Source organism: Oncorhynchus keta, chromosome 14 (genome assembly GCF_023373465.1).
Source record: "Oncorhynchus keta strain PuntledgeMale-10-30-2019 chromosome 14, Oket_V2, whole genome shotgun sequence".
NCBI lineage: Eukaryota > Metazoa > Chordata > Actinopteri > Salmoniformes > Salmonidae > Oncorhynchus > Oncorhynchus keta.
The window spans coordinates 59686038-59712395 of NC_068434.1; the positions used below are offsets into that span (position 1 = coordinate 59686038).

A 26358-nucleotide genomic window follows, 5' to 3' on the forward strand; every position below is an offset into this window, starting at 1 on the left:
CTACTGTCTTATACACAGTGTAAGGGGATAAAGAATACGTACATAAAGATATATGAATGAGTGATGGTACAGGGCAGCATAGGCAAGATACAGTAGATGGTATCGAGTACAGTATATACATATGAGATGAGTATGTAAACAAAGGGGCAGAGTTAAAGTGGCTAGTGATACATGTATTACATAAAGATGCAGTAGATGATATAGAGTACAGTATATACGTATGCATATGAGATGAATAATGTCTTCTCGACTGTATGTAATGAAACCTAAGATGACCTGGGGTACTAATGTAAGAAATAACACATGAAAAAAAAAAACTGCATAGTTTCCTAGGAACGTGAAGCGAGGCGGCCATCTGTGTCGGCGCCGGAATTACATTTGTACATCCCGTCAATGATATCATGTCACCGTGTGGGACTGTGGGTCAATTAACCTTGTTGGAGTGGGCGCCCTGATTCTAGTTTGTGAGCTAGGCAGGCTACTGCCTGTGAAGGTCTCCCACTCAGAAGTACGAGATGGGGAGGGGGGTGGAGGTAAGTTGACCTCAGGTCTCCCCACTGGAAGCTTGAGTTAGAGGGAGTGGGGGAATCTATCAAATAGCGCACCTCTAACTTTCTACAGTATGAATGCAATTTGTAAAATCAGTCACAATACGAAATGCTACCAAATAACCACATTTCATTCAATATACAGTGAATATATAGCTTCACAGACATATTGTTGCATTTTTTTTCTGTTTTTTTGCGTAATCGTTTAGAATAATTAAAAACCAGTCTGCACACCACCAAGCTTAATTGGTTTTAGTCTTGACTCTTGGTTGACAGTGTTGGGGGAAGGGTAATGTATTGATGCCTGAGATCCAAATCAACAGAAATGTGTTTATATTTGTCTTTGTTACTACTTTTTGTATATATTTTTATATTTATATTGTTTTATATATATATATATACACTTTTAGTCATGTATTGTATGTTCTAATCGTATGTTTACACATCTCATCTCCTCATCTGTCCATCTCTTTGATCTAGTCCAATGCCTCAAGACTATGGACTTTTTAAATGTGGGCCATTGTGGGTATTACCGATCATGATCTGTTTGTGTACATTTTAGCTCAGATTGACCAGGGATTAAAAGGATATACAGTGCAGTATGGTGGATGTAGGGATGAGGAAGGTGCTTAGTCTATTGTATGTGTAAGCAGTTTTATGGAAATATGTATCTGTCTGTGCATTGCAAGACTCTTCAGCTGCACCATCGAGAGCATCCTGACTGGTTGCATCACTGCCTGGTATGGCAACTGTTCAGCCTTTGACCACAAGGCACTACAGAGGGGAGTGCGACCGTCCCAGTACATCACTGGGCCCAAGCTACCTGCCATCCAGGACCTCTATACCCGGCAGTGTCAGAGGAAGGCCATAAAATGTGTCAAAGACTCCAGCCACCCTAGTCATAGACTGTTCTCCCCCCCCCCCCTATTTTACACTGCTGCTTCTCTCTGTTATCATCTATGCATAGTCACTTTAATAACTCTACCGACATGTACATATTACCTCAACTAACCGGTGCCCCCACACATTGACTCTGTACCGGTACCCCCCTGTATATAGTCTCGCAAAAATAACAAAAATATTGTTATTTTACTGCTGTTCTTTAATTACTTGTTACTTTTATTTCTTATTGTTATCTGTATTTTTTTAAGCTGCATTGTTGGTTAAGGGCTCGTAAGTTAGCATTTCACTGTAAGGTGAAACCTGTTGTATTCGGCACATGTGACTAACACAATTTGATTTGGCAGGATGTTAGGAAGTGTAGCTCAGTTTCCACCTCATTTTGTGGACAGTGTGAACATAGCCTGTCTTTTCTTGAGAGCCAGGTCTGCCTACGGCGGCCTCGCTCAATAGCAAGGCTATGCTCACTGAATCTGTAGATAGTCAAAGCTTTCCTTAAGCATTTCACTGTTGTGTTCGGCACATTTGATTTGAAGATATGAGTGTGCGTCGCACGTTTGTGTGTGTGTTTTTATGTCCGCTCACTATCCCCTTGCGGGTGAGTTGGCTCCAGTCCATGGGCCAGTCATGTCAGCTTTGTGATTGTTCAAACAGGGAGTGGCCAGTCTGTTCTGCCCTGCCTTGGTGCTATGTTTGGACTGCTGAAAGTGGGACAGTGCTTTGTCTGACCAGACCACCATTGTCAAATTTCAATGTCTGGATCAAAGTGCGTAAGTCCGCTGCTGCGCACATCCATGCATGTGGGTACAATGTGGTGTATGTGTCTGTATTGGTCCTCGTGTGTGCGCGTGTGTGTGTGTGTGTGTGTGTGTTGAGGCTGTGCTGGCAGGGCATCCGGGATGCTCAGTCACTTGCGTTAAAGCTGATGTGAGTCTTGGTGAAGCCCTGATGAAGCCGTGTGGGCCTCAGAGGGGTGTTGTGGGATATTCTGGGCCTGTGAACTATGCCAGACTGTTTTTGACAGATAGACAGATTGAGCAGCCAGGATTCCACTGGGACATGCCTCGCCAACAATAAGGGACAGATATGCACTTTGTCTGACCGAGACCCCACACAAATACAAATACACAAAAACACACACACACAAACTAGGTGATGGAGGTACTGTAACGGTTTTCTTCCCCTGGAGGAGAGGAGGAGCAACATGCAGCGTGGTTAGTGTTAAACATCTTTTAATACAGACGATAACCGAGAACACTACAAAAATACAAAACAATGAATGTGAAGCGAAACAGTCCTGTGTGGTGAAACAAACACAGACACGGAAACAATCACCCACAAACCAAAAGTGAAACCCAGGCTACCTAAGTATGATTCTCAATCAGAGACAACCAACGACACCTGCCTCTGATTGAGAACCATCCTAGGCCGAACACAGAAAAACAACCTAGATACAGAAAACATAGAATGCCCAGCCAACTCACGCCCTGACCAACTAAAACAAACAATTAACACAATTAACTAGGGTCAGAACGTGACAGGTACAGAGATAGTTTAGATTGCCTCGGCTGCTGGGTCATAATTCCTGTGATTTCCTTATTCCCATGTTGAGGGTTTAGAGATTCATAATGCGTTTAGTAATGTAAACATTATGAGGCAGCTGTCTGCATTTCTAAATCTGTCAGTGTGTACAAGCATGAGTGTCATGTATCTGGTGTGCGTACTTCCGTGCATGCATGTGTGCAGTGGAGGAAAAAGTACCCAACTGGCATACTTGAGTAAAAGTAAAAAAATACCTTAATAACAAATGACTCAAGTAAAAGCAAAAGTCACCCAGTAAAATTCTACTTGAGTAAAAGTCTAAAAGTATTTGGTTTGAAATATACTTAAGTATCAAAAGTAGAAGTATTTCAAATTCCTTATATTAAACAAATCAGATGGCGCCATTTTCTTTTTTTAAATTGTATTTACGGAAAGCCATGGACACACTCCAACGTTCAGACATCATTTACAAACAAAGCGTGTGTGTTTAGTGAGTCCACCAGATCAGAGGCAGTAGGGATGACCAGGGATGTTTGTTTAAGCATTTTGGGTGTCAAGGAAAATGTATGGAGTAAAAGTACAATATCTTATTAAGGAATGTAGTGAAGTAAAAGTAATCAAAAATGTAAACAGTAAGGTAACCTAAAGATAACCCCAAAAAATGACTAAAGTACTATGCGTGTGTGCGTGTGCGCGTGTGTGTGCGTGTGTAGGGTCTCCCAGCAGGATTGTAACTCATAAAACAGGACTATTAAAAGTCTCCTAATCCTCCAGAGGCAGGCTGGGTATAATTAGTACCAGAGCAGAGCGACCCAACTCTCCCATTCATTATTGCCCTCCAAATGGTATTTACCTCTCTCTCTCTCTCTCTCTCTCACTCTTTCACACACACACACACACACACACACACACACACACACACACACACACACACACACACACACACACACACACACACACACACACACACACACACACACACACACACACACACACACACACACACACACACACACACACACACACACACACTCTCGCTCCTAAGATACAGGGAGTAACAGGAGGTAGAGTGGATGAGTCCATCAGCTGATTCCTTTGGGGAGATCACAGGTGTGAATGTGTGTATCAAGCATGTGTATGTTTTCTAATTGTGTGTGTGTGGATGCAGTAGAGCGAGGGAAAAGGACTGACGAATCCCTCTGCAGATTTCATCTCCCCGTTGCCATGGAGATGCTCTGGTAGGAAGGCCACAGAGCCTGAGGCACAGAGAAAAGGGGAATGCTCGTGTGAGTCAGAGAGAGAGGAAGAGAGTGAGAGAGAGAGAGAAAGTGGTGATGGTGGACTATTTTTAATGGGCAGAAAGTCTAGAGGCTCATTGATATTCTCTGGGAAAGGAAAGCAGCCCTTGCTGGGTGTGTTAGTGGTAAACAGGCCTGCTAGAGGATCTCTTTCTATCCTCTCTCTCTCTCTCTCTCTCTCTCTCTCTCTCTCTCTCTCTCTCTCTCTCTCTCTCTCTCTCTCTCTCTCTCTCTCTCTCTCTCTCTCTCTCTCTCTCTCTCTCTCTCTCTCTCTCTCTCTCTCTCTCTCTCTCTCTCTCTCTCTCTCTCTCTCTCTCTCTCTCTCTCTCTCTCTCTCTCTCTCTCAAGGGGTTTGTTCAGGGGTGATGGGACATGCACACCGCTTTCGACCCTGCTGCACTAGCCCCTCATTCTGGGGAAATCAGCCATTCCTTCTCTCCAATTTCACCCTCTTTACCTGCTCCCCATAACCATTGGACAACCAACCCTGTAAATATCAAAATAAACACCTGAAACCACATCACTCCCTCCTGGACAGCCCTAGTGTGAATTGATGGGACTATATGGGGGAGGAAATAGGCTGTGTAGAACTCTCCCATGACCGTATGTGTGAAAGCCTTCCTACTCTGTGAAGTCTTAGCCCAGTGGAGGGAGAGGTGGGCTTGGTGAAATTGCTTAGGACCAGTGAGTCTGGCCCAGATGTGTGCGCTATAAAGAGCTATTTTCTGCCCATGCGGTAATCACTAAATTATGAATGTTGAGTTTATGATACAGTATGCTGCAGTCACGGCATGGGTGTGCAGGTGTGTGTGTATGATTTTACTATCCTTGTATGTGTGCTTGTGTGATTCGCACTTAAGTAGAGTGTGCTGTGAGTTAGCGCTCATGCAGTCTGTGTGTGTCAGTGTGTGTTACGTATGTTTATATGTTGGTGTGTGCGCTTGGTATGTATTTGTGTGTGTGTGTGTGTGTGACCTATTTTCTCCATCTCTCTCTCTCTCTCTCTCTGTCATACCAGAAAGGCCTATTGGGGTGTACTGTCAGCAGCAGTGTGTGTGTGTGTCCCTATAGAGCTGTGCAGACGTTGACTGGGTTAGTGTGCCCAACGAGGGGAGGAGGGCTGACACAAGGGAAGGATCAGTCACAATGACAGGCTGGGCCATCTTCTCTGATCTGATCTGTCACGCACACTTCTCCTTGATGGGATAAAAGTAGAGCCTGAAATAAGACTCTGCATCATATCCAGGGATGACAGCTGACAGCATTTGAACTACTTTGCAAGTATAAATACAAACAGACAATCATAATACCAGTCAAGAATATTTAATTCCCAGTTTATGCTACAAAACCAACTTCATGAGAGGTTTTAAAAATAGGTTCTATTTGACTCAGCATTCCATGACGTACACTAAGGCATTGTTGGCTGAATAGATGGATGCAGTTCAATGCATGATTCATACATTTCTTGGAAATACAAAAAATATCAGGTTGAAAATCACAGCTGGCCTGGTACATAGTTTGCTGCCTCCTTTCAGGATGCACTGTTTCAGTTTCAATGACTCAATATTTTGGACAAAAATGGACCAAGGCTGGGAATGTCAATACAATCAAACTAGCAAGGGCAATGATCACAAGTCAGTCATAACGTGGCTAATATGCTAGCATATCTATTTATGTAGCAAGCTAAAAACACAGAGCCTAACGTTAGCTAGATAGCTAGCTAGCTGCTAGGAGGACGTCGATGGAGGAGTGGGTGACTGACTTTTTCCCCTCGTATCATTTTTAGGTCCCTACACAACTAGAGATGCAGGTGTCATTTGGTTAGCTAGCAAGAGTTGTGAATCACCTTGTTCGCTAGCTAGCTATGCTAAACTACTGTTATACATTTAGTACGTCTCTTGTGCTCGTAAATTCACTCTGGCTAGCTATCTACTCCGATTTTTAGAGCACTCTTTTCTAAGTGTAGAATTTACGAATGCGCAACACCCGTTGGATATGACCGGTGTCAGTATACGTAGGCAAAAAAACTAATAGTTAATCATGAACTCGCTATATAACATGATAACGACCTAATCAGCTCTGCTAGGCAGAGTAAAATGGTTAGTGAGGAGTTCTCTCATTTGTATCTGGAAGTAGATAGCAAGCTAGCCATCTTTAGTCAGTTAGCTTGGGGCTTGGTTGGGATAAGCAAACATTGGTAGGGAAGCTGCAGAAGGACAAAGCAGGCTATTCCCCATCATTTACCAGTGCAATTTTGACTGTCAACTTGCTGAAAAAGGTTTGCTCTGGCTATCATTAGTTGTTGATCTCGTTGTGATTGATATGCATATAGGGAAAAAGCCTACCCTTTTATGGTTGTTTGATCAATAGGACTGTAAAGTTCCCAAATGTAAGAGGACTCCTGTGGTATTTATCTACATATGTGGGGAAATACAACCAAGTGTATTTTGGCTTTTGCCGAATGTGTTCTAGTTATCTAACATCACACTATTGCAACTACCTGTAAACACACAATCCAGTTCAAAGTGAATGATGGCAGGCCCTTGTGGCAAATGGATGTTTGCATATAGGCCTACGGTAGCTCTGATTGGCTATGGATTAGAGGTCGACCGAATTCGATTTTTCAACACAGATACCAATTATTGGAGGACCAAAATAGCCAATACCGATTAATTGGCCGATTTGTATATATATATTTGTAATAATGACAATTACAAAAATACTGAATGGACACTTTTATTTTAACTTAATACATCAATAAAAATCTATTTAGTCTCAAACAAATAATGAAACATGTTCAATTTGGTTTAAATAATGCAAAAACAAAGTGTTGGAGAAGAAAGTAAAAGTGCAATATTTGCCTTGTAAAACAGCTAACGTTTAAGTTCCTTGCTCAGAACCTGAGAACATATGAAAGCCGGTAGTTCCTTTTAGCATGAGTCTTCAATATTCCCAGGTAAGAAGTTTTAGGTTGTAGTTCGCTACGAGTCAGGCAGCCCAAACTGCTGCATATACCCGGACTCTGCTTGCACAGAACGCAAGAGAAGTGACACAATTTCCCTAGTTAAAAGAAATCCATGCTAGCAGGCACTATTAACTAAATATGCAGGTTTAAAAATATATACATGTGTATTGATTTTAAGAAAGGCATTGATGTTTACGGTTACGTACACATGTCATGTTTGTCGTAAAGATGAGACCAAGGTGCAGTGTGAGTAGAGTTCCACATGCTTTTAATAAAACCGAAACTCAGCAAAACAAAACAAACAAGCACAAACAAACTCCTTGTGGAGTGCAATGTAATCGGCCATAATCAGTGTCCAAAAATGCAGATTACTGATTGTTATAAAAACTCAGCCCTAATTAGCCCTAATCGGCCATTCCGATTAATCGGTCGACCTCTACTATGGATCACCGGTTTACGTAGACTATGGTCCTGGACGAGACAGATGTTTTTATTAGGTCATTTTGCTGCGGTGTCTATTAACTGTCCAAATGCACGTCCGCTTTCCCACTCTTAATTTCTATAGAATTGTCACAAATGTCTTAGAATATAGTTGAAGTCGGAAGTTTACATACACCTTAGCCAAATACTTTTAAACTAAGTTTTTCACAATTAATGACATTTAATCCTAGTAAGAATTCCCTGTCTTTTGTCAGTTAGGATCACCACTTTATTTTAAGAATGTGGAATGTCAGAATAATAGTAAGAGAGAATGATTTATTTCAGCTTTTATTTATTTAATCACATTTCCAGTGGTTCAGAAGTTTACATACACTTAATTAGTAATTGGTAGCATTGCCTTTAAATTGTTTAACTGGGGTCAAACGTTTCGGGTAGTCTTCCACAAGCTTCCCACAATAGGTTGGGTGAATTTTGGCCCATTCCTCCTGACAGAGCTGGTGTAACTGAGTTAGGTTTGTAGGCCTCCTTGCTTGTACACGCTTTTTCAGTTCTGCCCACACATTTTCTATAGGATTGAGGTCAGGGCTTTGTGATGGCCACTCCAATACCTTGACTTTTGTTGTCTTTTGCCACAACTTTGGAAGTATGCTTGGGGTCATTGTCCATTTGGAAGACCCATTTGCGACCAAGCTTTAACTTCCTGACTGATGTCTTGAGATGTTGCTTCAATATATCCACATAATTGTCCTACCTCATGATGCCATCTATTTTGTGAAGTGCACCAGTCCCTCCTGCAGCAAAGCACCCCCACAACATGATGCAGCCACCCCCATGCTTCACGGTTGGGATGGTCTCCTTCTCCTTGCAAGCCTCCAACCTTTTTCCTCCAAACATAACTATGGTCATTATGGCCCAACAGTTATATTTTTGTTTCATCAGACCAGAGGACATTTCTCCAAAAATAAGATCTTTGTCCCCATGTGCAGTTGCAAACCGTAGTCTGGCTTTTTTATGGCAGTTTTGGAGCAGTGGCTTCTTCCTTGCTGAGCGGCCTTTCAGGTTATGTAGATATAGTACTCGTTTTACTGTGGAGATACAGTGGGGCAAAAAAGTATTTAGTCAGCCACCAGTTGTGCAAGTTCTCCCACTTAAAAAGATGAGAGAGGCCTGTAATTTTCATCATAGGTACACTTTACCTATGACAGACAAAACTGTATATATTTTTGTACCGGTTTCCTCCAGCATCTTCACGAGGTCCTTTACTATTGTTCTGGCATTGATTTGCACTTTTCGCACCAAAGTACGTTTATCTCTAGGAGACAAAACGCATCTCCTTCCTGAGCGGTATGACGGCTGGTGTTAATACTTGCGTGTTAATATTTGCATACTATTGTTTGGACAGATGAATGTGGTTCCTTCAGGCGTTTGGATGAACCAGACTTGTGGAGGTCTACAATTTTTTTCTGAGGTCTTGGCTGATTTCTTTTGATTTTCCCATGATGTCAAGCAATGATGCACTGAGTTTGAAGGTAGGCCTTGAAATACATCCACAGGTACACCTCCAATTGATTCAAATGATGTCAATCGGCCTAACAGATGCTTCTAAATCATGACATAATTTTCTGTTATTTTCCAAGCTGTTTAAAGGCACAGTCAACTTAGTGTATGTAAACTTCTGACCCACTGTAATTGTGATACAGTGAATTATAAGTGAAATAATCTGTCTGTAATCAATTGTTGGAAAAATGGCTTGTGTCATGCACAAAGTAGATGTCCTAACCGACTTGCCAAAACTATAGTTTGTTAACAAGAAATTTGTGGAGTGGTTGAAAAATGAGTTTTAATGACTCCAACCTAAGTGTATGTAAACTTCCGACTTCAACTGTATGTAATTTTCAAACATTCTAAGAATTTATGAAAACGTGATAATGACCACTTGTCATAAAAATAAAAAATAAATGTTTTCTTCATCAATCTACACACAATACACCATAATGACAAAGCGAAAACAGGTACTTAGAATTTTTTGCAAATGTATTAAAAATAAAATTGTGCATAAGTATTCAGACCTTTTGCTTTGAGACTTGAAATTGAGCTCAGGTGCCTTCTGTTTCCATTGATCGTCCTGGAGATGTTTCTACAACTTGATTGGAGTCCACCTGTGGAAAATTCAATTGATTGGACATGATTTGGAAAGGCACACACCTGTGTCTCCCATAGTTGACAGGGCATGTCAGAGCAAAAACCAAGTCATGAGGTTGAAGTAATTGTCTGTAGAGCTCTGAGACAGGATTGTGTCGAGGCAACGATCTAGGGAAGAGGAGCAATAAATGTCTGCATCATTTAAGGTGCCCAAGAACACAATGGCCTCCATCATTCTTAAATAGAAGAAGTTTGGAACCACCAAGACTCTTCCTAGAGCTGGCCAAACTGAGAAATCGGGGGAGAAGAGCCTTGGTCACAGAGGTGACCAGGAACCCAATGGTCACTCACGCTCCAGAGTTCCCCTGTGGAGATGGGAGAACTTTCCAGAAGGACAACCGTCTCTGCAGCACTCCACCAATCAGGCCTTTATGAGATGGGAGAACTTTCCAGAAGGACAACCATCTCTGCAGCACTCCACCAATCAGGCCTTTATGGTAGTGGCCAGGCGGATGCCTCTCCTCAGTAAAAGGCACATGATAGCCAGCTAGGAATTTTCCAAAAGGGACCGAAAAGACTCTCAGACCATGAAAAACAAGATTCTCTGGTCTAATGAAACCAAGATCGAACTCTTTGGCCTGAATGTCAAGCATCAAGTCTGGAGGACACCTGACACCATCCCTACGGTGAAGCATGGTGGTGGCAGCATCATGCTGTGGGGATGTCTTTCAGCGAGAGGGACTGGAAGACGAGTCGGGATTGGGGCAAAGATGAGCGGAGCAAAGTACAGAAAAAACTGAATATCCTTAATGAAACCCTGCTCCAGAGCGCCCAGGACCTCAGACTGGGCCGAAGATTCCTCTTCATATAGGACAATTACCCTAAACACATAGCCCAGACAATGTAGGAGTGGCTTCGGGACAAGTCTCTGAATGTCCTTGAGTGGCATTGAACACCGATCGAGCATCTCTGGAGAGACCTGAAAATAGCTGTGCAGCGACGATCCCCGTCCAACCTGACAGAGCATGAGAGGATCCGCAGAGAAAAATGGGAGAAACTCTACAAATACAGGTGTGCCAAGCTTGTAGTGTCCTATCCAAGAAGTCTCGAGGCTGTGATTGCTGCCAAAAGTGCTTCGACACAGTACTTCGACAGAGTAAAGGGTCTGAATACTTATGTAAATTTGATATTTCCGTTTTTTTTCTTCTGTTTTTAGTACATTTGCAAAGAAAAATCTAAAAAGTGAAGGGGTCTGAATACTTTCTGAATGCACTGTGTATGAACAGATTTTAATAAGAGTTGATGTTGCTAAAATGCTGTCAGTTCCACTTTAAGTTTCCGCTCAGGCATTATAGTGTTCAGTAAACGTGTGCTATCAGTTGTCCTAGAGCTGGTTTTATTCTCAGTGTCCCTGTTCCCAAATGGAACGCTTGAAGCTATATTCTGGTCAGGTGCTCTGAGTGTTGTGACTTGCATGTGAAGAGTACGATGAAGGAATACTGCGGCGGAGGTATGCCCGAGTTCAATATTAGCTGTGGGCCTACTGCCGCGCCGAAAGCCTCATTGACAGCTCTTCATTTCCAGGAGCCCCATAAAGAGTCATGGGATGGCATGTGAAACCACAGCCGGCCACCTTGTGACAGAGCAGAAAATGGCTGGATGATGTTTGTGACTGAGGAAACAGAGGAAGGGAGGGGGAGGAAGAGGTGAAAGAGAGACACCCCGTGATATAAACAATCCAGCACTGTTAAAGCAACAGGCTAATACTCCTTTGCCAAACTGATACTCTGATACGGATGTGAATGTAGGCTTATCCTCCTACAGTACACTCTTTAGAGTGACTCGTGTTAGATAGGTACTATTATATTAGGTAGAGAGGCGTGGAAGTCAAAAAGAATGTTCTGCCGGTGGGACCTCAGCAACAGACAGACCCACCGCAGTCACGGTGGAGAGCCAGGTCTGTGCTGTCATGGCAACCAGCAGCACCGTCAGTTTGAGAGGGTGGTGATTGATTTGGAAAGGGAACGAAGGTTCTGTGGGTTCTATTCAAGGCTCTACTTTTTTCTGACTGTCTCTCCAGTGAGAGGAATGGGAAAAACACTGTTCTTGTGCATCAACCACACAATCCTATCTGCATTGCCGTCCTCACACTGAACCCACCTGCCAGAAAGGCCTAATTGGGCTTTAAGCTAGTGAACAGTATTAGGATCTTGCCGGGCAACTGGCAGAGTTTATCCACTTAGGTTATTTCCTAAAGTTCATCAACAGTGCAGCCGAAATGAAAACGAGGGTCTCTACAGTTTTTCATTTGTTTTCTCACCGTCTCTCAAAAACTGATGAGTAGGAACATTTCACACAGTGGACAGGATAGTGTGTATAGTTAACCAGCCAGTGTGTCTGGGCGTTTTACTCGTGGGCACACTCAGACAAAACTGGCACCACATATAATTGTATTTATTTAACCAGGTAGGCTAGTTGAGAACAAGTTCTCATTTACAACTGCGACCTGGCCAAGATAAAGCATAGCAGTGTGAACAGACAACACCACAGAGTTACACATGGAGTAAACAATTAACAAGTCAATAACACAGTAGAAAAAAAGTCTATATACATTGTGTGCAAAAGGCATGAGGAGGTAGGCGAATAATTACAAAATAAATGAGCAGATGGTCATGTGCAGGTAGAGATACTGGTGTGCAAAAGAGCAGAAAAGTAAATAAATAAAAACAGTATGGGGATGAGGTAGGTAAATTGGGTGGGCTATTTACCGATGGACTATGTGCAGCTGCAGTGATCGGTTAGCTGCTCAGATAGTAATGCAGCCTCCCAGGCTGGTCAGTGACCGCTCCCTTGTCCCAGAGTGGAAGAATGGCAGAAGGGCAGAGCGAGGGAGTAGAGTAAATAGAGGAATATCACATGGGGCGTCCCCTCCTTTCCCCTTCAGGAGAGAGAAGAGGAGGGGGGAGGAGGGTGGGGCATCCCCTCCTTTCCCCTTCAGGAGAGAGAAGAGGAGGGGGAGGAGGGTGGGGCGTCCCCTCCTTTCCCCTTCAGGAGAGAGAAGAGGAGGGGGAAGGAGGGTGGGGCATCCCCTCCTTTCCCCTTCAGGAGAGAGAAGAGGAGGGGGAAGGAGGGTGGGGTGTCCCCTCCTTTCCCCTTCAGGAGAGAGAAGAGGAGGGGGGAGGAGGGTGGGGCGTCCCCTCCTTTCCCCTTCAGGAGAGAGAAGAGGAGGGGGAAGGAGGGTGGGGCGTCCCCTCCTTTCCCCTTCAGGAGAGAGAAGAGGAGGGGGGAAGAGGGTGGGGCGTCCCCTCCTTTCCACACACACACACACACACACACACACACACGCATGCACGCACACACACGCTACTCTTTTGGGTGCATGTTAAGGTTTGCATGTGAAATATATGCAGTAGGAACTTAGTAGGCCGCATGCTTTATGGCAGTGGGATATGGACCTGCTCAATTCATGAATCCTTCTCCACGCCACCACTCAGCTCTGTCCATGTGTGTTTTGATCTACTGCTCTCCACCCAGTGACTTCATCAGGGCATTAATAAAGCTCCATGAATATGCAATGCAGACCGGCTTGGCCTCCTCTCCCCCATGTGTTAACTGAACAAGTCTTGTGCTGTGTTGCTCTGTGCTTCACCTACCATTGGGGACAAGTTACAGTGTTTATGAGACCTGAGAATTGTCTGCGTTAGTGAGCGTTTTGGACTGGCGGTGGTGTATTATATCAGATGGTGTGTGTGTGTGTGTGTGGTATGTTTGGAGTGGTTGCATACTGCAGTATTTTACAGGAAGCTGTGAATGTGGGGGGCTGTCTGTGTGTTGGGGCAGTGGGTTGGGCAGAGACTCGCAACAGTGGCTGGGTTGGTTGTCTGCTTCCGCGGTCGGCTCACATGCCTTATCTCCAGGAAATACACTTGAGGAGATCTTGGAAACCACTAGCAGCTGTCCCACAGAACAGATGAAAAGACCGGGTCAGGAATCAGGATGTGCGATTAGCAACTGCGATTTCACATTCACACACTTTCCTACTGCTACGGAGAACACGTGGCTGGAGGTCTGATGTGTGGATGTCTGTGTAGTATTGACTCCTGTTGAGTCCTATTGCTGTTTGTTTAGGCCTGAGTGTTGATTCCACAGGTCAGAGTCTGCAGGGGCGTGTGGATGTTAGCTGTTAGCACCACGGTGTGTGTTTGAACAGCTGCCACTCCACTCCCTCTCGGTGGAGACTTGGCTTATTCTATCTTATCTGCAAGGAAGTACTCAAGGCTGTCTTGACGCCGACTTTCCCTCTTTGATAAATCAGGAAAAAAGAAAAGAAGTCACATCCTCTACTTCTACCGTTAGATAGCCTTATTGGGGGAGGGGGTGGGTAGGGAACAGGCTGAATTGTATTAGCACCCTAAAGGTGCCTGCAGCCCGACAGGGTGTGTGGCTGAGGAAATCGGGTAGGGTGCAAGAGATGGATGGAACACTAATGACTGATCACTCCATTCCTGTCTGTCATTCTCCGTGTTACCTTCTCTGTCACCCCGCTCTATCGCTCTTTCCCTTTACCTGTGCCTCCCTCTTTCTCCCACTCCCTCTCACATCCACCCAATGCACCTGCTTCTTGCTCTCTCTTTCTCTCCCTCCCCCTTTCTCTCTATCATATCAACCTGTTCCCTCACCATGGTGTTGGTGACTAAATGTCATGGGAAAAATCAATATGTGCTGGCTTCCCGTGGGTTCCTTGTGGGAGGGGAGTGTTGCAGGGAGGAGGGTTACAGGCAGGGAGGCTAACAGTAAACACAGACTGGCTGTGCTGTGCTGTCCTGTGCTGGGGCAGGAGCAGGAGCAGATGGGGACGACAGCAGACTACACAGAGGAGAGGAGCTCCTTTCAGGATTAGGTCACTGGCTGTCTCTCTATGAGGGGATGACCTATAGCTGAACAGGGTATAGTGACGGAGCTACAGGCTGCCCATACTTTACAAATACATTGTGTGTGTGGGGGGGGCACTTAAATCCTCACAGACTGTCAGATTAAATTTGCTTAAGTTTACTCCCGTTCTTCACCCTTCTAAGACAAACATGCACAGACATAGGTGCACACACAAATAGCTACACACATAGCTAGACATACGCTGGCCTAATTTGTTGCCCAGATGTGAGCCTGGAGTTTTTTCTCCCTCCTCATCTTGTTGTTGATCTCTTGCGGATGTTGTTACGAGAGAGAGAGAGGAAGTTAATAAGAATATAAAACAGGAAGGGAATATATTAAAAGGAGCGAACACACACACACACACACACACACACACACACACACACACACACACACACACACACACACACACACACACACACACACACACACACACACACACACACACACACGCTGTTACACTCTCTCCCTAGCAGTCAGCTCATTAGAATGTGTGAGGAGATCCCTCTCAGCTCTCTCTCTCTCTCTCTCTCTCTCTCTCTCTCTCTCTCTCTCTCTCTCTCTCTCTCTCTCTCTCTCTCTCTCTCTCTCTCTCTCTCTCTCTCTCTCTCTCTCTCTCTCTCTCTCTCTCTCTCTCTCTCTCTCTCTCTCTCTCTCTCTCTCTCTCTCTCTCTCTCTTTCACTGCATCTCCCTTTGCTCTCTCTCCTGCTCTCATTTTGCCACTATGTATGCATCTCCCTCCCCCTGTTTCTTTCTCTCTCTCCTGCACTCTCTTTCTCTCTCCCCCTGTTTCTTTCTCTCTCTCCTGCACTCTCTTTCTCTCTCCCCCAGTTTCTTTCTCTCTCTCCTGCACTCTCTTTCTCTCTCCCCCAGACTCTTTCTCTCTCTCCTGCACTCTCTTTCTCTCTCCCCCAGACTCTTTCTCTCTCTCCTGCACTCTCTTTCTCTCTCCCCAGACTCTTTCTCTCTCTCCTGCACTCTCTTTCTCTCTCCCCCAGACTCTTTCTCTCTCTCCTGCACTCTCTCAATTTTCAATTTCAAGGTACATTATTGGCATGACATTAGACACTATTTCAAAGTGAGGTTAGAAAACGCCCCCTCTCATTCCGTATGTTGTGTGTTGGGGTGTGTGTGTGTGTGTGGGGGGTAGGGAGTGTTGCCCTGGGCTGGATTAATGAATGTGGTTGCTGGGTAATTATGAATACAGCTTCTCTGTATCTTAACAGTGTGTTTTCACAGAGACTGGCCTTTTAGTCTCTGTCTCTCTGTCTCTCTGTCTCTCTGTCTCTTTCTTTGTGTTACTGTGCAGTAGTCAATGATTTGACTGTAGGCATCCAAGTGAAGGATGGGCCAGCAATACAGAAGGCTGACTGTCACAAATGAATAAGTACCCCCCCCCTTCTCATTCAACACTCTCTGTGTGTAATCAATGTGTATACATTTATATACTAGAAGCCCGTCTCTCCCACCAGTCCTATAGGTATGACTTCACCAAGATTAGACCAAGGTCAAAGGAGCCCCAGATCTCTCATTATGAAATGTGTCAGGTTGATGGCTGTAACGGTGGGGATGGGGTGGCCCCGGGGCCAGGGGGCTGGGTGCTCGAATTGGATCCTCCTGTCTCTCAGCTCAGGTCACACTCACACACGGTGTCAATGAGCCACTGGGAGACAGGAAGTAGTAATATGACGATATTAGGTTCAGGTGAAGGAGCTGGCTTTCTCTGCACTTATCTGAGGTGGAAGGGTCTGCTTGTCCAACAGGAGTAATCAGATGTAGTTGGGGTAATACCTCTCCCTGATCCTCCCACTCGGGCACGGGTAGGGTTAGGGGTGTAGTCCAAGCCACCCCCAGGTAGAGAGAGAGAGGGGTGTGGATAGGGTGGTGTATAAACCCCTTGTGTCATGTCCAGCAATCTGGATTCAGGGCTCTAGAGTCCCCAATCTTTAGTTACCAGTCAGCAGAGTGGAAAGTAGCTGGGCTCAGGAGAAGGAGGCTGGTTGTAAATCCTCTATATCGCCCCCTGTTGATCCTCCCTGTTAAACCCCTAATACCCTGTCTGTCTTTGTCTCTCTTCCATTCTGATCATGACAGGGTCATACCTCTGACATTAAACCTTGATGTAAGAGGTTATCAGGCTAAGAGACTGTGTGCTTTAGATACTCGAACTCCAGATGTGTCTCTTCCTACTCGCATGTTAACATAATATCGATCCTGTTGCCTAGTCACTTTACCCTTACTATATGTACATAGCTATCTCAATGACCTCGCACCCCTGCACATCGACTCGGTTCTGCTATTCCCTGTATATAGCCATGTTATTTTTACTCATTCTTTTTATATATATATATATATATATATATATAATTTTTTTTTTTGTTTAGCTTTATCTTTAACTCTGCGTTGTTGGAAAAGGACCCGTAAGTAAGCATGTTAGTCCAGTTGTTTAGGAAGCATGTGACAAATAACAGTTTGGTCCATAATATACTCTCCGAGGCTCTTTGTAAGCCAGTAACACCACTGGTGTAAAACTCTAGTGTTGCTCGGCTCACCTTTGGAAGCAAGTGAAGTGGCACACTCAGATTCACGGGTCAGCTTCTTCCCAAGTGAACTTTCTCGGCTATACACACACACCCTACACATACTGTACACTACACTACACACACACACTCCGTAGGCCTCTAAAAAGCCTCTCCTTAATATCTTTATTTGGACTAGGGCAAGAGTGTGTATATTACCTCCAAGTTGCTGCTGTCTGTTGGAGTGAATATTAAAACAGACCTCAGTGGGCAGTCTGTTTGGTGGTCTGTCTGGCTTGTCGGTCTGCAGTATACATTACGCTGACTGGACGTTTTCCAAATGTTTCCCTAACCTCCTCTGTGTTGTGATCTCTTTCAGGCGCCACCAGAGACATTGGATCAGCTCTTACCAGGATGTGCATGCGGCATCGCAGCATCGAGGCCAAACTGCGCCATTTCACCAAGTAAGTCCCGCTCTCTTACGCAGGCATCCTCCTATAGGCCTAGCTCTGTCCCTGCCATCACTCCATTAGTGGGGATTGGTCCCAAGAACTGTCAATCACTGCTCTGTGTAAACCATATCTGTGACGATGGTTGCCAACAGTAATGAGTAGTAGCTGTCATCCCATCCATGTTCCTTGGCTGACCTTCTGATAGTCTGTGGTAAAGCTTTGGACAAACTGTGACCGTTGATTTTGTTCAGTGGCTACAACAGTATTGACATGAGAATATGTGGTAGGCTTACATTTACATTTAGGTCATTTAGCAGACACTCTTATCCAGAGAGACTAACAGGACCAATTAGGGTTAAGGGGCTTGCTCAAGAGCACATCGGTTGGAGTGGTCATCCCCAAAGCCAACACCTCCTTTGGCCGCCTTTCCTTCCAGTTCTCTGCTGCCAGTGACTGGAACGAATTGCAAAAATCACTGAAGCTGGAGACTTACATTTCCCTCACTAACTTTAAACATCAGCTATCTGAGCAGCTAACTGATCGCTGCAGCTGTATATAGTCCATCTGTAAATAGCCCACCCAATCTACCTACCTCATCCCCATATTGTTTTTATTTACTTTGCTGCTCTTTTGCACACCAGTATCACTACTTACACCACCATCTGCTCATCATCATCTGCTCATCTATCACTCCAGTGTTACTTTGCTAAACTGTAATTACTTTGCTACTATGGCCTATTTATTGCCTTACTTCCTCACGCCATTTGCACACACTGTATATAGACTTTCTTTTTTTTCTATTGTGTTATTGACTGTACGCTTGTTTATTCCATGTGTAACTCTGTGTTATTGTTTCTGTTGCACTGCTTTGCTTGATCTTGGCCAGGTCGCAGTTGTAAATGAGAACTTGTTCTCAACTAGTTTACCTGGTTAAATAAAGGTGAAATGAAACAAATAAAAATCAATAGATTTTTCACCTAGTCGGCTCTGTGATTTGAATCAGTGACCTTTCGGTTACTGGTCCATCACTCTTAACTGCTATGTTACCTGCTGCCCAGACTCTCTTCATGCTAGAAGAGTGAATTCACACGTGTCATCCTCCCCACTGAGTGAGGTACCAGTCATGGGTTTTCCATGTAAGTCTATCCCAGTGTTTGGGTCGGCTCCGTGGTAATGTGGAAATAGCAGGGCAAAATACTTGTGCATGTGGGATTTAGACACAAGATCACCTCAGACGTGTTATTCTACACACTATCTAGACTGGAACCTTCACCCCCTGAAATGTATGATGCCGACAGGAGACGGAGGGAGGAGAAAACCGAATGTGAGGACGAACACGCTCCATTTCCCCCCTCCTCCGCTCCACTCCTCCATCTTCTCCCCCCTCCTCCGCTCCACTCCTCCATCTTCTCCCCCTCCCTCCCTCCACTCTCCCCGAATCCCAAGCACCTCATTATAGGACATCTGTAGACTATTCTCTCAGACACTTAGGCTAAATGAATGGCACCACCAGCAGCAGCCTACTCTGTTCTAGACCACACAGTAAACCTCAAAGAAAGGAATCCATTCTATTTAGTTTGTAGTCTCTAATGACTTTTCCAAATCAGAGGCTATTACCATGATGATGATAATGATGATGGTGGTGTCTGTGGTGATGAGCATGATGATGACCAAGATGATGATGATAATGATGATGATGATAATGATGGTGTCTGTGATGATGATGATGGTGGTGTCTTGTTGGGGTGTTTACATTCCTTACAAAGCATTTCTGGGAACAAAAGTTTCCTCACGCTGTGGTGGCACATCAAAACCGATCTCCTAAACCGTTTACATTGCACCACACTATAAACAGGGATGAAGCACACATCAGCTTTGTGCTGTCAGTCTGTGAGTGGTCGCCTTGGGAGGCTGCAGTTTCCACGCTCCACCATGGGACTCCCAGCTCGTCCTGTAGTGATGGGGGTGTGCAGATGTGCAACATACCACAAATAGTGAAGTGGGACAAACCACGAAGGAAAATGTATATAACCGCTTTCCCTTTCCAAAGATCTTATATCTTAGAGCTTATATTTTCCATGGTTCATAAGAAAACATATCATTTTTAGAGTTCATCATGGCAAAGATTCATTTTATCCACGTGTTCCATATGATGTGTACCAGATGAAGCCAAATTGTTACATTTAAATGGAAAAGAAAATCATTGTAGCCTCCCGAGTGACGCAGCGGTCTAAGGCACTGCATCACAGTGCCTGGGGCGTCACTACAGACCTGGGCTCGATCCCTGGCTGTGTCACAACCCGGCCGCGACCGGGAGTCCCATAGGGCGGTGCACAATTTTCCCAGCGTCGTCCGGGTTAGGGGAGGGTTTGGCTGGGTGGGGCTTTACTTGTCTCATTGCGCTCTAGCGACTCCTTGTGGCGGGCCGGGCGCCTGCAGGCTGACTGCGGTCATCAGTTGAACAGTGTTTCCTCCGACACATTGGTGCAGCTGGCTTCCTTGTTAAGCGGGCGGGTGTAAAGTCGCGCTGTTTGGCGTGTCATGTTTCAAACGACTCATGACTCCGCCCTTCACCTCTCCCGAGCCTGTTTGTTAGTTGCAGCGATGAGGCAAGATCGTAATTGGATATCACGAAATTGGGGAGAAAAATCAGGTTAAGTACAAACATTTTTTAAATTATTATTATTATTTTTTTAAGTAAATCATTATTATAACCGTTAATTAACACACCCATTGTACCTCGCGCTTTCTCTTTCCCTCTGTCCTCCCATTAAGTACAAACATTTTTATATATATTTTTTATTAAATCATTATTATAACCGTTAATTAACACACCCATTGTACCTCGCTCTTTCTCTTTCCCTCTGTCCTCCCAGTGCTCTGATGGAGAGCTTGATCACTCCTCTCCAGGACAGGATTGAGGATTGGAAGAAGACCGCCAACCAGCTGGACAAGGACCATGCCAAAGGTGAACAATAATAATAATGATAACAATATTGGATTGGATTTACATAGCGCCTTTCTACCAGCTGAGCGACTCAAAGTGCTTTGCATAGTAAGGGGGAAACTCACCTCATCCAACACCAATGTGTGGCACCCAACCTGGGTAATGCACGGCAACCATTGTCGTGCCAGAACGCTCACCACACATCGGCGAGCATGGTGGAGAGGTGAGGAGTGATATATGCCAAGTAGGAATGACCGGGGGGATGACTAGGTGGCCATGATGAAAACATCATGATGGAGGTGAGACACACACAGGGTACCTCAAATCATATTCCCCTCTGTCTCCTGGGCCAATATGGATGACGTTCTGTACCCGCTCTCTCCTCCAGAGTACAAGAGATCTCGCCATGAGATCAAGAAGAAGTCCTCAGACACCATGAAACTGCAGAAGAAGGCCCGGAAAGGTAGGCTGCTCCTCTTCTCTCTCGCTCTCTCTGACTGATAGCTAGCATGGCTGAACACTCCTAAACTGCCCTCTCCTGCTATCCAGTGCTCTGAAATCACAGCAGGTTTCGCATTTTGTTTGGGCTGTATAACTATAGGTTAACCCGGACATTCTCTGTAATGTAACAGTCTCAGCTGTGTCTCCCCTTCAGCATGATTTTACAGTAGTAGTAGTGCTGAAAATGTCAAGGTCAAATCCTCAAGGTGAGATCCTTTGCCAAGGCATTATAGCTGGTTGACGATTACAGTTTTGTCTTTAAAAGGGCCTCAAAACGCCTCAAATCACTCGAGTGAGGGGGTGAAATGAGGGAAGCTGCAGTGAGGGAGAACATAGCTCCACTCCCTGTTAGTGAAGACTAAGGTTATAGAGCAACACTCTCCCCTGGTGGTCAGGATGAGAATGACAGGCCTTCCCTCATTCGCGATGATGCAGTTCACTCTGATCCAGCAGCCAATAAATACCGTTGTCTATTTAAGGCTATTTCTAGACAGTTGCCAGGCAGATGCAATAACCTAAAATGATCAACTGAGGTGTCTTTCATCTTAAAACTGGTGGAACATTTATGTTTGGGTTGCTTTACCAGGCTGAATTGTTTTGGATTTTGGCAACAGTGATTTTGCTCTAACCGTGCGCACTTTGGCCGTGAACTGAGCTGTGACGGCTTCCTTGTACTAACCCTAACGATGAGCTCAACGATCTCTGCTCTCTCTCCTTTACCTCTGTCACCCCTCTGACCCCCTCCCCTGTATGTCCCCCAAATCCTCCTCTCAACCCATCTTTGTTGTCCCTTCCTCTTTCTATTTTTCTCTCCCTCCTCTCTCCCTCTCTCTTTCTCCCTCTCTCTCTGTCTGCGGTTGATTTCCCTTCTGTAGAAATCCAGGGTAAGTATGTGGTTCTCGTCCCACAACACTGCTATGCTATATCTTCTTCTTGACATGTATTCTGTCTAGAGGGGTTTTCCCATGCCCCCAAAAAATACTATTGGGAGATAGTGAAAAGCTAAGTGATTTACATCACTGTAATACATTTGGCCTGACTCACTCATCTTCAGCTAGTTAGGCCTAGTAGCTGTAACCTTTAAAAGTCTGTCTACTTTCTGAGGCCTCTGGGAATGCTGTCCTGCATGACTTGTTGTTCTAAAGCTCTTTCTGCTCACAGCGCTGGTTGCTGTTGACTAAGGTTCCCCCCCTATCTTCTCTATCATGGCCGTCTCTGATACTACTCCCTGCTGCATGACTTAACAAGACAAGACATTTTCCATTATTTCTTCTGTAGATGTCAGTCTGTTTAGTGTCTGTATGCATTTCTGTTTAGCTCATGTAGATACAGTACCAGTGTAGAGTTTGTAGATCATTCTGTCCTGTGTCCATGGTGTCTGTCATTGGCTTGGGGGACCGAGAAGCGAGTGATGAGAGGGGAGAGATTTATCCCTTCAAGCCCAGACACACCATACAGTTCTAATCATTTCTTTCTCTCCTCCTCTCTCTTTTATGTCACACTTTGGTTTTTCCTTGTGACCTCTCTGTTACCCTCTTCTCCTCCTTTTGTCCTCCCTTGTCCCGCTACCTGCATTCCCTCTACATACCCAATCCCCCACTCCCTGAATACTATGCCCCTGCCCTCTGTTTCCCTTTCCCTGCTCCTTGTCCCTGTCCCCTGTGCTCTTCCTCCTGGCTCAACAGGCCGAGGGGACCTGCAGCCCCAGCTGGATAGTGCCATGCATGATGTGAATGACATGTACCTGCTGATGGAGGAGACAGAGAAGCAGGCGGTGCGCAGAGCTCTGGTGGAGGAGAGGGGACGCTTCTGCACCTTCATCGGCTTCCTGCAGCCTGTAGTGGTAAGACGAGGGGGGCTGTATGGGGAGGGGGAACACCAGGGAGCTGGGGTGAGACATGGGGCCAATCCCTAATCGTCCCTTAAGCCCTACGCTTTAAGCACTTGTGGTGATCTGAGAGGATTTGATTGGTATAAGCAATATGGTAAAACTTCCAGTCAATAAGCCACCAGCTAAAATATGTTGACATTGCCCTCTAGTGTTGAGTCAAAGCTGAACAGTTGCAGTCATTCACATAAGGCCAGTGCTATTGCCATATATAATAACACTGACTGAAATGAGTCTCGTTGTTTTGACCAGAATGGAGAGATTGCCATGCTGGGAGAGATCACTCACCTTCAGGCCATTATTGATGACCTCACTGTGCTGACCACTGATCCCCACAAACTGCCCCCCGCCAGCGAGCAGGTACCAACACTCTTCTAATATATTTGTATTATTTTTAGCCTAGTATTTTAGTATAATGCTCCATATCTCAGTCCCACCGTCTAGACAGAGGTCATTAGATGCTAGATGGAACAGTGCTTGTGTGATAGAGTGAAATGTGCCATAACAAGAATAGCATCATAATGTGCACCAGCAAACAATATGCTATTCATTTATCCGAATGTGATAATATGACCAGTGTGCTCTATTGATGTCTGTTTGTTAGATTAGTAATGCGTAGGAGTTAATAAAAGGGAATCATGCAGTTTACCAGCTCGCTCATTACAACTGAAGCTAATGCTACACGTCCATGTGAATCATTCTCATATTCCCCCCCTTTCAGGCAAAAAAAGCGTAACTGAATTGTTTCCAGCAGCACAGTTACAGTCACCAACTCTCTGGTTAACACGAAAACTGCCTAACTAGCTCTGCTAGGGCGAGTAAAATGGTCATAGGGGTCTCATTTATGTCTGGTAGTAGCTAGCAAGCTAGCCAATATTATCTTGGGTGCTTGACTGCTGTTGTAAGGCCAGAACGCTCAAATCAACCCTACTCCTCGGCCCGAACGTCAGTGTGCGCGCCGAGAGTGAAGCGGTCTGAATTTACACACTGACAATCTGACAACGCTCTGAATTTATGAGTGTCACGTTGTACAGCGCCATATTTTCTGTTCCATCCTAACGGAAACCCAGAGGGTTTTTCGTTTTCATAGAATAGAAACACCATAATATGAATCAAATTAATTAACTTCTTACGGATCATTGGGACGCTAGCGTCCCACCTCGACAACTTCCGGTGAAATTGCAGAGAACCAAATTCAAATGACAGAAATCGTTACACATTCATGAAATATTACACATTCATGAAAATACAAGTGTCATACATAATTTAAAAGCTAAACTAATCCAGCAGCTTTGTCAGATTTCAAAAAGGCTTTACCGCGAAAGCACAGCATGCGATTATCTAAGGACAGCGCCCCGCATCACATACATTTTCCAACCAAGCAGAGGTGTCAGGAGAGTCAGAAATAGCAATAAAATAAATCACTTACCTTTGAAGATCTTCATCTGGCTGCAATCACAAGGGTCCCAGCTACATAACAAATGTTCCTTTTGTTCGATAAAGTCGTTCTTTATATCCCAAAAAAGGCAGTTTCATTGGCGAACTTGACTCAATAATCCACCGGTTTCCCTCGTTCAAAATGCATACAAATGAATACCGTAAATTACCAATAATCTTCTTCCAAACATATCAAACAACATTCCTAATCAATCCTCAGGTACCCTAACATGTAAATAAACAATTAAATTTAAGACAGAGAATACCGGAGACCCATTACCGGAGATAAATAATGAAGTACACGCCATCACTGGAATGCGCAACAAACTACAGCCAAAATGGGAGCCACTTTGAAAAACTACAAATGCTAGCTAATTTTTCAAAAAACAAGCCTGAAACTCTTTCTAAAGACTGCTGACTAGGAACTGCAATCTGGGAGGTCTTCCTTTTATATTCCCATTCCCAGCCATTGGAATAAGTGGGTTTTCACCTGCCATATTAGTTCTGTTATACTCACAGACATTATTTTAACAGTTTTGGAAACTATCCAATACTACCAATTATATGCATATCCGAGCTTCTGGGCCTGAGTAACAGGCAGTTTACTTTGGACACCTCATTCATCAAACTTCCGAAATAATGCCCCCTAGCCCGAAGAAGTCAATCAAGTACCAGTCAAAAGTTTGGACACAGCTACTCATTCCAGGATTTGTCTATATTTTTACTATTTGCTACATTGTAGAATAATAGTGAATGAATCCAATTTTAATCAAATGTATTTATAAAGCCCTTCTTACATCAGCGGATGTCACAAAGTGCTGTACAGAAACCCAGCCTAAAACCCCAAACAGCAAGCAATGCAGGTGTAGAAGCACGGTGGCTAGGAAAAACTCCCTTGAAAGGCCAGAACCTAGGAAGAAACCTAGAAAGGAACCAGGTTATGAGGGGTGGCCAGTCCTCTTCTGGCTGTGCCGGGTGGAGATTATAACAGAACATGACCAAGATGTTCAAATGTTCATAGATGACCAGCAGGGTCAAATAATAATAATCACAGTGGTTGTAGAGTGTGCAACAGGTCAGCACCTCAGGAGTAAACGTCACTTGGCTTTTCATAGCCGTTCATTCAGAGTATCTCTACCGCTCCTGCTGTCTCTAGAGAGTTGAAAACAGCAGGGACAGTAGTACGTCCGGTGAACAGGTCAGAGTTCCATAGCCGCAGGCAGAACAGTTGAAACTGGAGCACCAGCACGACCAGGTGGACTGGGGACAGCAAGGAGTCATCACGCCAGGTAGTCCTGAGGCATATGTCCTAGGGCTCAGGTCCTCCGAGAGAAAGAAAGAAAGAAAGAAAGAAAGAAAGAAAGAAAGAAAGAAAGAAAGAGGGAATTAGAGAGAGAATACTTCAATTCACACAGGACACCGGATAAGACAGGCGGTATACTCCAGATATAACAGACTGACCCTAGCCCTCCGACACAAACTATTGCAGCATAAATACTGGAGGCTGAGACAGGAGGGGTCGGGAGACACTGTGGCCCTGTCCGACGATACCCTCGGACAGGGCCAAGCAGGCAGGATATAACCCCAACCTACTCTGCCAAAGCACAGCCCCCACACCACTATAGGGATATCTCCAACCACCAACTTACCATCCTGAGACAAGGCCGAGTATAGCCCACAAAGATCTCCCCCACGGCACAACTCAGGGGGTGCGGCCAACCCGGACAGGAAGATCACGTCAGTGACTCAACCCACTCAAGTGACGCACCCCTCCTAGGGATTGAATGGAAGAGCACCAGTAAGCCAGTGACTCAGCCCCTGTAATAGGGTTAGAGGCAGAGAATC

General features: G+C 44.8%; 1 protein-coding gene across 4 annotated transcripts in view; it reads left to right on the forward strand.

Moving 5' to 3' along the window:
• The window catches only part of LOC118394136 (protein MTSS 2-like), a 100546-nt gene that overhangs the window by 49847 nt on the left and 24341 nt on the right, over window positions 1-26358 (forward strand). For all 4 annotated transcript variants that reach the window (XM_052462054.1, XM_052462055.1, XM_052462057.1 and 1 more), the window contains exons 4-8: window positions 17668-17752; window positions 20617-20708; window positions 21076-21150; window positions 22874-23031; window positions 23329-23436. In XM_052462054.1, coding sequence (XP_052318014.1) covers window positions 17668-17752; window positions 20617-20708; window positions 21076-21150; window positions 22874-23031; window positions 23329-23436 — 518 coding nt within the window. The remainder of the gene's footprint in view (window positions 1-17667; window positions 17753-20616; window positions 20709-21075; window positions 21151-22873; window positions 23032-23328; window positions 23437-26358) is intronic.